Raw genomic sequence first — 12,233 nt, 5'->3', positions numbered from 1 at the left:
TAACTCGCTTATTTACAACTCGAGTTGGCTAACTCGTCTAATAAATGGGCTGAGCCCAGCTCGCTCATTTATAACTCATGTAATGTACTAAGTTGTATGAAAAATTGTTGGATTCTAGGTTGTTGTTTGCTTTGAGTTGACTTATTATCTCTGTGTTAGATTGTTAGTATTTAAATAAACTATTACTAGACTATTTCAATTGTTTGTGTATAGATAAATACATATTAAAGTATAACAATACCTAAGAACTTGACTGGTTAAACGAGTTGCAAGTCAACTCGAGTAGATAACGAGCTGAGTTCGAGTTGGCTCTGCAGCTCGTTATTACCATCCCAACTCGAGTTGACTCGCTCGTTGATTAAATGAGCTGAGTTCGAGTTGGAGGTAACTCGCTCAAACTCAGCTTATTTACAGCCCTAGTCCGAATTGAATTATTACATGATTACCATACATCCTCTAGCATTCTTTTAATTGATTTTACAGATGAAGCCTCGCAATAATTTTTACAGATATTAGAATTTTTTACCCCTGCTTTTACAAAAAAAAAATGAAAAATATATTCAAAGGCACCTCTTCTTTTTAGGATTTCTTCAAATCAAAAGCCTAAATTTGAAAGGAACCTCATGCTTCATGAACTGGGACTTTCTAAATGCCCAACAAAACTAGGCTTTTCTCTCAGATTTGAAGTCAAGACAGGGAAAGGGAAGCCAATCTGTTTGTTAAAAATAAAAATGAAAAGAGAGAGAATCCAGTTTGAAAACCAGTGACCTTCTCATTTCATGGGCCACAATACGAAGCCCAAAGTTAACTTGAAGTATGGTTTTCCATAATTGCAATAGAAAATGTATAAGTTTAAAGGTCCATTCCGGAACAAGTTAATTGATGGGCCCTCCAAACTGCCAAACTCCCATTACTTGGAGGGATCTCTTGTAAATACATTTTAACTAATGAAGGCGCTGCAGAGAATTTGAATCAATTAGTATGTTGTAAATAAACCACCACACGCATGGATATATAGAAGTGTGACAGAAAAATTTGTTCCCGGTGACAAATTTAGGCGGTGCCAAATTCTGGGAAGTACAATTTTGGCGGAAATCAAATTTCAATTCATTCTCCCCCTTTTCGATACCGCTTTCGCTTCTTGTTTTTTCTTTCCTCCTGAGCCTATTCCCTCTTCCAATTCCCTCCGTCCACATCGTCCTCTTCTTTTCTTCAAGCCGATACCTCTCAATTCTCACTCAATCATCTGTAAGCATCTCTTGCCGACGTGCAAGATAGCACAATCCGAAGGAAATTCCCTCCAATTTCATCAATATTGGTATTTATTTGTTCTTATTATTTTTTTTTAGATTTTGTGGAAATCCTTTTAATTTACCCATTAACGACAATTTTTTTGTGGAACTCGTTGGATGATTTAAATTCTTGCGTAAATTCTTGGGTTTTCGGAGAATCCTACTAATTATTGCTTAAATTTTGGGATTTTGTGAAAATCCTATTAATTTTCCCAATTAATGACAATTTTTCTGTGTAACTCGTATGGATGATTTAAATTCTTGCTTAAATTCTAGGATTTCTGAAAATCCTATTAATTCTTGCTTACATTTTGGGATTTTGTGAAAATCTTATTAGTTTTCCCAATAAGTGACCAAATTTTCTGCGAAACTTGTTGGATGATTCCAATTCTTGCTTTAATTCTAGGGTTTTCTGGATATCCTATTAATTCTTTCTTAAACTTTGGGTATTTTTAGAAGATCCTATTAATTTTTACAATCAATGACAATTTTTTCCGTGAAACGTGTTGGATGATTCAAATTCTTGCTTAAATTCTAGGGTTTTCTCTTATGTGGTTTTCCCCTTTTTTTCTATTTGAAGTCCTTGTAGTTACCAATTGTTTTTTTCTTTTGCTCCTGGATTCTAGAAATAAAGGGGTCATTTATTAATATACTTGCTCTAGAAGCTGTTTTTGTAGTAATACTTGCACTAGGGTTAAGTTTGCAAACTGTAAGAAGAGATGTTGCTCTTATTTTTCATAATTTCTAATATAATGTCATAATCACTGGTGTCAATAGCCATGCAAGAGGCATATTCTCTTGTGAAAAGTTGACATTCCAGACCATAGCTTTGCTGATGCTAGAAGCAAGAAAATAAATCTGCTTGTGTTTCCTTGTGATTTTTGTCTATTTTCATATTTCTTAAATATAAAACATTCTTGATGGTTGAATCATTTAGTTTTATGTTTTCATATTGAGAATAATTTTATGATAATGTGATTTACTCTTGATACTGAAAGTCGTTAAACATCTCAATGAGAAATTAAAGTTGCAAAAATCTTTAATGCTAGTATTTTTGTCCACGTCAAATGTACCTTTTTTGTATTACTTCTTTTTTTTTTTTTATTCTTTCAGGATTTAGATATCCGAGCCTACTTCAATGGTAGTAAGTAACCACTCAAGCATGGATCTGATACCGAGTTCCTGTAACCCACTAATAGAATTAACGGATTCTCTAATGGGCCTCATACGCGACCCACTTGAGGCCCCTGAATTTGACATTGGTGCCCTCCTGAACTCTGTACCAATGAATCGTCAGAATGAAGAACCTACGGCATTATCAGTAATAGTAGAATCAACGGATTCTCTAATGGGCCTCATATGCGACCCACTTGAGGCCCCTGAATCTGACATTGCCGCTCTCCTGAACTCAGTACCTATGACCTGTCAGAATGAAAAGCCCAAGGCATCATCAGTATTAGTGGAATTAACGGATTCTCTAATGGGCCTCATATGCGACCCACTTGAGGCCCCAGAATCTGACATTGCCGCTCTCCTGAACTCAGTACCAATGACCCATCAGAATGAAGAGCCCAATGCATCATCAGTTCTGACTCTCAACTCCTCATCCCTCACATCCCCTTCCATCCACTCTGTGCATCAAGATCCGTATCATACAAATGGCCAAGGCCTCATATATGGCTCACTTGAGGCCCCTGAATCTGACATTGCTGCTCTCCAGAACTCAGTACTGATGACCCATCAGAATGAAGAGCCCACGGCATCACCAGTACCGACTCTCAACTCCTCATCCCTCACATCCCCTTCCATCCACTCTCTGCATCATGATCACTACCATACAAATGCCCAGAACTCATACCCTGCAAATGCCAAGTATGGCCCCAACCCTTCCCCGAACCACCACCTGACTTGCAACAACAATTTCAGTACTACAACCGACCCAGTAGATTTTTTGAACCAAAATTCTGGTTATCCAGTCAGGCCTTTTTGTATCGGTACAACGCAGCGGATGGTAGTGCCAGCAGTCAAGAGTGTGTCGGCACAGAGTGTCGCAGCTAGAGCTAGGAGAAAGAAGATAAGTGGAAAGACTCAAGAACTGGCAAAGCTGATTCCTGGTGGGACCTGCTTGACCACAAATGAGATGCTTCTGGCTGCTTATAAGTATGTCAAGTTTTTGCAAGCCCAGACCAGTATCCTTGCTATGATGGATTCAAAGGAGGTAATTCTCTTAATTTCTGTACTGTGAAGGGCTATCCTATTTTTTTTTTTAAGGTTAATGAGCAATGACACTATCTTTACTTTGTTGCATATTATCTGAATGCATCACTTTTCTGGTTTTTATCATATACCTATGATCAAGTTAGTTTACAATATTTTATGATTCTTTTCGCAAAGGTTGACACGAAACTCGGTATTTGGCATGATACCAGAATTTGTATGGTACCAAGTTTTACCTGGTAGGCTGCTTTTGGGGCAATTATCCAGATGGAGCTTACTGTTGTATGCTTAGTTCAAAAACAATGCAGTTAAGAAAAATATGCATACTACTGATTGATCTGTGCTATGGATCTGTATCTCAATTTGTAAATTTCAAGCAGTCGATCGGAACCATTGAACATAATCTTCATATCAAAATGTATTTGTAGCCCAAATTTTTTTTTTTTTTTAGAATTTTTTTACCATTTTTTAGATAGGTAGAAAGTCACTGCTTTTGGGTGGTCTAGAGTAGTCGCAGCTTTTGGATGGTCTAAAATGAGTCCATAGCATGGGTTGTATGTATGCATATTACCATCGCATCACTCATAATTAAAAAAAAAAAAAATTCAAATAAGGGAAGTGAGGACATTTGTGGGGATTAAAAACAATGAAGTTAAGAAAAACAACTAGATAAATACAATGACTTTTAAAATTCAAACAAGGGATGCGGGGACATTTGCGGGGATTAAAATTTTATCCTATATCTTATTAAATTAGGCTACGGAGGTCCAAGAGTATATGTGTGTGTTGCTCGGTTCAGAAAAAATCCAACAGTCCTTGTCTGCCAATGGGATGTGTCTGGTGCCAATAAAACTAGCCACAAATTTGACCCAGGAAATGAAGTCTAATATTGTTTTGTCTGGAGATGTCAGTCAGCCGCTTTGTCAAAACGATCAGTAGCTAAAATTTGGTGGTCTTGATAGTTCTGATCGTAGTGTTTATTTCTGTTGTCATAGTTTGTCAAAAGATTGGTGTAGTTAGTAAATTCCTCTGTTAACAAGAGTGTTACTTTGTTGGTGGTATTATTACAGTCAGTCAAGAGTCTAAATTCTCTCATCCTGTATCAATTTAACTATGTCACTAATGTATTAGCTAAGTAGTTTCTGGAAGGTTTCTTATCTGGTACTTCCTCTAGTAACTAGTGTCACTGATATATTAGCTTAAGTAGTTTCTTGTAGGTCTCTCTTCTGGTACCTTTTTAATATCAGTATCTTATCAGTTTTATCAGTCTCACATGACTATTGTAATTATTATGTGATACTATTTTATCTTGTCTATTTAGTCAGTTTCTAATTTTTGCTTATTTTCTCAAAAAATAGTATGGCCTCTCAGCTAAGCAAAAGGGACAATTAGTACCAGAAATGTATTAATCTACAATCAGTACGATATCTGCATTGTTTCTAAAAGTATTAAAAAAAACTACAGTTGTAATATAAATAGTATTGAAGGGCATGTATCTTTTTTCAAGAATAGGAAAACACTATTTTTAGGAAAACCAATGCCCATTATAACTCGGAATAAATTGTCTAGGAGGAATTGAATTTTTCATTTAATTCCTTTGTCTTAAATCCAGATTCTCCAACCTTTGTAGGAATATGTACAGTGTGTGGCGTGTCACTGACAAGTACTATATGAACACGCATCTCCTACAAAGCTAAGACATCGGATCTTAAATTTCTTCTACTTCCAAGTAAGACCTGTCGATTCTGATTAATCACATATTTCGTTTGTTTTTTTTTAACCGTTTGTCGCTGCTAAACAGCGTACGTGACTACAGGTAAAAAATGAGAACATACTCAATTTGTAAATGGACCTTGACAATATGGGCTTGAATGAGGCTCATCAGTTTGTAAATGGACCTTTACAAGATGGGCTTGAATGAGGCCCATTAGGGTTTGCCAACTTCGGTTCGGACGCTGGACATACGGTTTTAATGCATTGAGAAGCGAGCCGACTGAGAGGCGAGAAATACAGCCGCAAAAAGGAACTTCCCAATTTTTCAGAGAGCGTTTCTCTCCGTTAGATCATCCACGTGGCATCTGATCTGCTGCTCCAAATTAAATCAGGGTTTTGTTAACCCTGGCCTTCTACTCTCCTATAAATAAAAGCTGCACGGTCAATTTCTATTCCGCCATACTCTTTCTCAACTATTCAAATCGTTCGGTGATTCCGGTTTATTGAAAAAAAAAAAAAAGATTTGCACCTGAACCCAATTTTTTCTCTTCTGAATTGTTGGTCGTTATCTTTTCTTGCATAGTTTTCAATTGGTTTTATGGAAATTGGATGTGAGGATTTTTCCCCACATGATCGACTCTGATAATACTGAGCGCTTTCATTAATTTCTCCTCTTTGGAGAAATCAAGCCAGAAATCTGATCCTTTTTCCCTTAACGTTTATCTTTCAGCTTTGTCAATGATTTTCTGCTTTTATTTTAAATTCTTTTGGGTATATTTTAAAGAGATTGAATTAGTACCAATTTGTACATGCATCATGTGTCATATATTATAAAATTCTTTCGGGTATATTTTGTCAATGATCTGGCTATACCAATTTGTACTTGTATGTGTTATACATTTCTAAATTTCTGTATTTATTTACAGATTAAATCTGAATATGTTCGTTGCAATAGTAAATATATATTAGTAATCTCTTTCAATAAAAATAAGAAAATTTGTTTGGAAATATATCTATATCTGAGGACGGGGTTCCGGGGCCTGTGAAATTTTCTCACGTCGTAGAACTGCTGTAGTATGGTGTACAAACTCTGCGTCCATTTCAGCTTGCGTCAGAAAAGAAAAGATTGGTTGTTGACATAGTCGGGCTTTTTGGAATATGATCAGATAAAAAGCCTGTATTAAGAAATAAAAATAAAATAAAATTTTTTACGTTGAAGTTTTTAAAATAGTGACGTTCGACGCAGCCCATCTATGGCGAGCCCCAGAAGGGCCGAATAATTCTGAAACTTTGGGCTCTTTAAAGTCCAGTTGCCGATCAATTTACTAAATTGAGTAATAAATTATGTATTTTAAATTGAGTACGCAAATAAAAATAATTTACCCGATTTTTTACTATAATTCTGTATTTATTACTAAATTGAGTAATACAAGGGTGTTCTTAAACTCACCAAGTCTTTTGTGAGGTTAAATTCAAAACATATCAAATTGATTTCAAAATACATATTAAAAGTTCAAAATATTAATCGATCTACTTCACAAGTGATGTGTTTACATGTCAAATTTATAAAATTTTAAATTAGTTTAGCTTAAAAGACCAAAATATGATGAAAAATAAATGAATTAAAATTAACTTATAAATCTTCTTTTTTGACTCATTGACTTCGTACTAAATTAAGTTTAAAATTTAAAATTTGACATGTAAACGTATTACTTTTGAATTAAATTGGTTTTAACAGTTTAAATTCATTCCAATAAATTTTGAAATTAAGTTTACCAAATAATTTAGCAAGTTTAAAAATATAGTTCTATAGCAGAGACATGAGTGTTGAATGGGGTTGACCCCATTTTTTTTCTTTAAAAACTCATAATGAAGTAGACTTTTATTCTATAATTTATATTAAAATGCTACATGTATAAAGAAATTGACTCCCATATTATTTTTGAAATTGTATACTATTGATCTCTATTCTTTAAAAAAAAAATAATGTGTATAATTTGGAGGACTTTTAGTATTTTAAAACTCTTTTTTACAAAAAAAATAAAATAAAAAACTCACATGTGATAATTCTTATTTTATATTCTCTCTCTTATATCATCGCTCTGATTTGACATTTTCATTGGAATTTTTTTTTTGACTCTCATTCACTAAATTCCTGCTCCGTCCCTGATTCTACTCCAACAAATATATTCCTTAACAAGAAGGAGAAATTATAGATCCTTGTGATATCAATGTCACTTGCCCTAAACAACACAAACTTCGAAATTATCTTTGTTTCTGTCGTCTTCTCGAAAAAAAAAAACAATCAAGATATAAACAAATTCATACAAGTAAACAAAAAAAGAAATTATCGTGACCAGGTTAATTCAATATATCTTACGATTCACTCCTTTATTTTTGTTAGCGTTATGATTTAGAATCTAACTATTTATAGTAATATTTTTTATTTTGTTCATGAAATTAAATAACTATGTTGTTTCTTGAGTGTTTAATTACATTATAGATTGTTCAAGTTGAGAACATGAACCGTGAAACTCTATAATAATTAAGTAATTATAAATACTAAAGTGTCCATAATCTTGTGGACTAAATGATGATCATGTTGTGCGGATCATGTAGTAAGAAGTTATCAATTTATTTTAACCATATAAATACCTGATGGAGATCAGGGGATTGGACATGATCCAAAATGAAAAATAATATAGATTGTGTTTACATCATTAATGTTTTATTTGTGTCTTGAATTCTTTGGTATGAGATGATTATTTTTCTTACATGAAATCCATATATCTGTAGGTGTTGTCCAACGCTGACCGTAACTGGCAGCTATACATATAATATCTCAATATATGTTTCTTATGTGGAGGAAAAAATATGTATCAATAATAGAAGTGTCCTTTATATTTTATACAAGTGATGATATATGTGGGCCCCTTGATGGAGTAATAATTAAAGTATGCATGCAATTACTAAATTAGATTTATAGGGAGTCAAATAAGTAGATCTATATAAGTTTCTTTGATTTAAATTTTTAAAATTTACTCTTACATAAAACCTATATTTTTTTTCAACTTTCCCAACATATAAAAAAAATCCACATTACTTATTACAAATGTACATAAATTTTGCGCGATTCGAATCCGATCCGTTAGGGATTCAATAACTAATATATATAATTATAATATACTAAATACAATTTGAGTTGTTTCTGCATGTTTTCTTTGGACAGAAAATTGGGTGATTAGGCCTCTAAGTTTTATTAATCAAGACACTAATAGTATCATGTATTTTGCACGTTCAAAAAATTTAAATTAATAATCATATAATTAGTTTAATTATAATCATTATTTTTATTATGTATGTTTATAGAGCAAGGTTCAAATGCCTCACATCTTTAATGCCTCAACCGTATCTCGTCCTTATTTCTATTTTCAAAGTTTAAATAATGAAACTTAACCATTTAACACATTCTTCTTATAAAATGTGTTTGGAGACCAAATTTCATATTTTTTTTACAAAATCATTGTTTTTGGATGGTCCATAATCTTTTGAAACACAATAGTTTTGTACCTATCTAAAGAAATAGTAAAAAAAATTCTAAAATAAATAAATATAAAATTGGGTCTCCAATTAAGCACATTTTGATACGGAGATCTTGTTAAGCGGGTCGAATCAGCTGTTTGCACTTTGAAAATGAAAATAAGAATATCAAACTCCTGTTTAAATTCTAAATTAATTACAGAAATGGATAACAATCGGATCCTCAAATTCTTATTTAATATTGATTTTCTAACATTTTTTGTAATATATTAATAATTATATCCTAATTAAATACATGGACAGCCACACGTGCAACACCTTGTCGCGTTGGGTTGGGTTTTGTTTGCTTGTTTATGGAGGAAAGGGTCTTCAGAGGAAGAAGCGACAATAAAATAAAACTAGAAAATTGTTTCTGCATGTCTGCCCATTTTTTTTTTTTTTTTGGAAATCATTTTTATTATTTTACTCCGCTTAGAGGGAAAAAAAACACGGAAATAATATCGATCAGCCAAACACGTTTAATTTTCTCCCAAAAAAGAAAAGGAAACAGGGAACAAAAGTATTTCCAAACGCAACCAGTGCTCTTTATGAAACAATGGAGCGGGTTAAGTTATAACCCGTTACAAAAAAAAATTGGAAATTAGAAGCCCGGATGGTCTTTGTTTTATTTATTTATTTTTAGCCTCTGATCATCTTTTGTTGTCATTTTGTTTGAAAAATATGAAAAATATTATATATATCTTTTGTTCGATCGATGTTTGGAGCGGTGTTTGTGGAAATCTACAATTCTGAAGTTTATTTTCTGGAGAAATTATTACTATTGTCATCTAATCTGTTAAAATCATTTCGATAATAAAAACTAGTTTTTAATATAATGACAAAGACACATGTCCTCTAAATAAAAGTTCATGAGTGTGAAACTCACTAAAAAAATCATTTGTTGTAATAATAAATGTATGGATTTATAAGGCATAGACTCCATCTCTTTCTCTCCAAAAAAAAAAAAAACTTCAATGATATATATTTATATATACTTTAAAATAGGAAAAAAAAATACCAATTCAAGAAATCACATATATGTAGGGATGAAAACGGATTGGATATTATCTGACCGAATCCGAATCCGTATTCGAAAATTAGATACAGATATTTGATATCCGAATATCTGTACGGATAGTGGTACGAATATGGTTTTGAATTTTAATTATCCGTATCCGAATAGTAGATATACACCATAAAGTTTAATATATATTATGAAAATATGTATGTATATGTCTACGAATATCTGATATCCAATCTGTATCCATATGTATCCGTCTAATATCCAATTTGTATCCGTATCTAAAAAAAAAATGGATACAAATATGGTTTTACCACTATCCTGTATCTGATCCGTTTTCACCCCTACGTATATGCAAACTATGAACTTACAATTTTCTTTTTCTAAATATATAATATTCAAACATAAATTTAAGGACTGACAATAAAAAAACTATACAGAAGTTTAAGGACTAAATTGGTATATTAGTAAAACTTTAAGGACCATTCATGACATGCTGGTAAAACTGATGTTATCATCACTATTTAAATGCCGACGTGGAATTTTATTTATGTTTTTTTTTATGTAAGTTGAAGGTACGATCAATTTGTTAAGAATTGGAAATTTCATTATGTCAAGGACTAAATTAATAAAATAATGATATTGTAAGGACCATCCGTATAATTTACTCAAAATACTTGGACGAAATGAAACTTTTTTCTTTTGTAATAAATTAGAAAGATAACTTGTATTAGAAAAACGGAAAACATATAACTTGATTAATTTGGTTGGTGGCTTGGTGCGTTGTCAACAAAACCTAGCTACATAAGAAAGTCTGTGACTGTCAACGTTCAATTGAGCAATCTCACGTGATCCCCACGTGAAGTGGGGGTCTCCAAGTTAATTAGTCCAATAATTGGTGTCCACATCAAATTCCCTGTGGCATTATTAGTTAGGAACCCTGCTTTAATTCTGACTGGTGACCTCCACGTCGGATTATTGAAGAAATAAATCTGCTGTTATTCTAGATGAATAACAGGAACCTGTTATTCTAGATGAATAACAGGAACCTGTTATTCTGATCTTAATCGTTGATCTTTATTGAGATTCGTACATGAAAACCTTTCTTAATTGAAATTCACGTATGAAAAACTCTGAACGATTGAAATCGGAATAACAGGTTCTGTAATAGCAGATTTATTTCCATCTTCAATACATGAGGCTACTCAGCTGGTGTATATTTTTCAGAGTAGATCCAAAGCAATCAAGAGTTGGCCTTATAATTTAAATTTTTTTAATTATATATATTAAAATTTAATTGACCTTTTCTTAATTTAAATTTGATATAGTCCAATCTCTTTCATAAAATGTTAATGAAACGTGTGTTTATAATTTAGCGGTAAGAATTTCGTTTTGTAATTGTAAAGACTTTAGTTTAGATATATATCATGCATTATGCATTTTAAGTTTTAATCCTCCCATCTATTTTTTTTTAATTATGATCCTAATGCTTTTCGACTGAGGCAGTTAACTTTTTTAGAATTAAACTCAAATACGGAATTCATGAACCTTGATTTTAGGGGAAGTATGCTACGCACACACGATCTTATCTTACTCCACTTGATTTCTTCATTCATATGAGATAAAAAATTGTACCAATATATATATCTGAAGAAAACCACAGCTATTCATATCAATAACAATTTGGATACCATTTTTGTACAATTACTTTACAAACCATTTGACACTATTATAGTATTACTAGTATCGTGCCCGTGCGTTGCAATGGAGACATATTATAAGAAAAAATATATCAATAAAAATAATAATTATTCAAAAATTAAGAGACATATTAATAGAGAATTTATATGATGTATTTTTAATTAACTTGAATCGTGATCTCTGATAATAATTTGATGATGTACTGATTATTTATTTTTAAGTACCAATGATGTCAAATAATTGCTCGATTCGAATCTAATATCGAATATCGTACAACAATTCAATATCGCCTCATTCAATATCGACATATAATTCAATCTCTGATAATAATTTGATGATGTAGTGATTATTTATTTTTAAGTACCAATGATGTCAAATAATTGCTCGATTTGATTGGATCCAAATTCTAGCATATCAGCTTGTAAATCCAATAGTATTAATGGAAGACGTATTAGAAGAGTTGTTCAATTATTAGTGATGCACTAAAATACTATTGAAGTTGTTAATTGACAAGGTCCAATGAAATTTTTTTAATCAAATTTGTGATATCCATATACAGGTAAGAGGGAGAGCTGTTCACGAGGTCCAATTAAAAAAATCTATTAATTAAATTGATCTAATCTTAGAGAGAGATCTAGCTAGACGTACGCGGCTAGAGTGTATAAACGAAAAAGAAGAAGCAACGTGTTCAATTCACACATAAACTACAA

General features: G+C 32.2%; 1 protein-coding gene and 1 non-coding gene across 4 annotated transcripts; both read left to right on the top strand.

Moving 5' to 3' along the window:
* Window positions 1-1,120: 1,120 nt before the first annotated feature.
* LOC144572866 (uncharacterized) lies at window positions 1,121-6,036 on the top strand. 3 transcript variants are annotated; one of them, XR_013517820.1, is made up of 4 exons: window positions 1,121-1,318; window positions 2,406-3,510; window positions 5,140-5,238; window positions 5,311-6,036. XR_013517820.1 is itself a non-coding variant. In XM_078322545.1 (3 exons), the coding sequence occupies exons 2-3, from the start codon at window positions 2,431-2,433 to the stop codon at window positions 5,167-5,169; spliced, it is 1,110 nt and encodes a 369-aa protein (XP_078178671.1). In that variant the 5' UTR covers window positions 1,121-1,318; window positions 2,406-2,430; the 3' UTR covers window positions 5,170-5,242. The 3 variants fall into 3 exon arrangements, 2 of the variants coding, with proteins under 2 accessions (XP_078178671.1, XP_078178672.1); XM_078322545.1 differs by lacking the exon at window positions 5,311-6,036 and having other exon boundaries at window positions 5,140-5,242; XM_078322546.1 differs by lacking the exon at window positions 5,311-6,036 and having other exon boundaries at window positions 5,122-5,242.
* Window positions 5,828-5,928, top strand: LOC144572907 (small nucleolar RNA Z103). The gene has a single exon (XR_013517834.1). It is a non-coding gene; the product is annotated as a small nucleolar RNA Z103 (small nucleolar RNA).
* Window positions 6,037-12,233: the final 6,197 nt, after the last annotated feature.

This window comes from Carex rostrata, chromosome 20 (genome assembly GCF_964058835.1).
Source record: "Carex rostrata chromosome 20, lpCarRost1.2, whole genome shotgun sequence".
Classification (NCBI taxonomy): domain Eukaryota; kingdom Viridiplantae; phylum Streptophyta; class Magnoliopsida; order Poales; family Cyperaceae; genus Carex; species Carex rostrata.
Note: the sequence above shows the minus strand (reverse complement) of the source record. Positions and strands in the feature narration are given on the sequence as shown.

What these genes read in the sequence shown, in the direction of transcription:
- LOC144572866 (XM_078322545.1), top strand. Translation starts at nt 2,431, where the DNA reads ATGGTAGTAAGTAACCACTCAAGCATGGATCTGATACCGAGTTCCTGT. An exon ending in CTATGATGGATTCAAAGGAG is followed by an intron (nt 3,511 to 5,139) that starts GTAATTCTCTTA and finishes CAACCTTTGTAG; the next exon opens with GAATATGTACAGTGTGTGGC.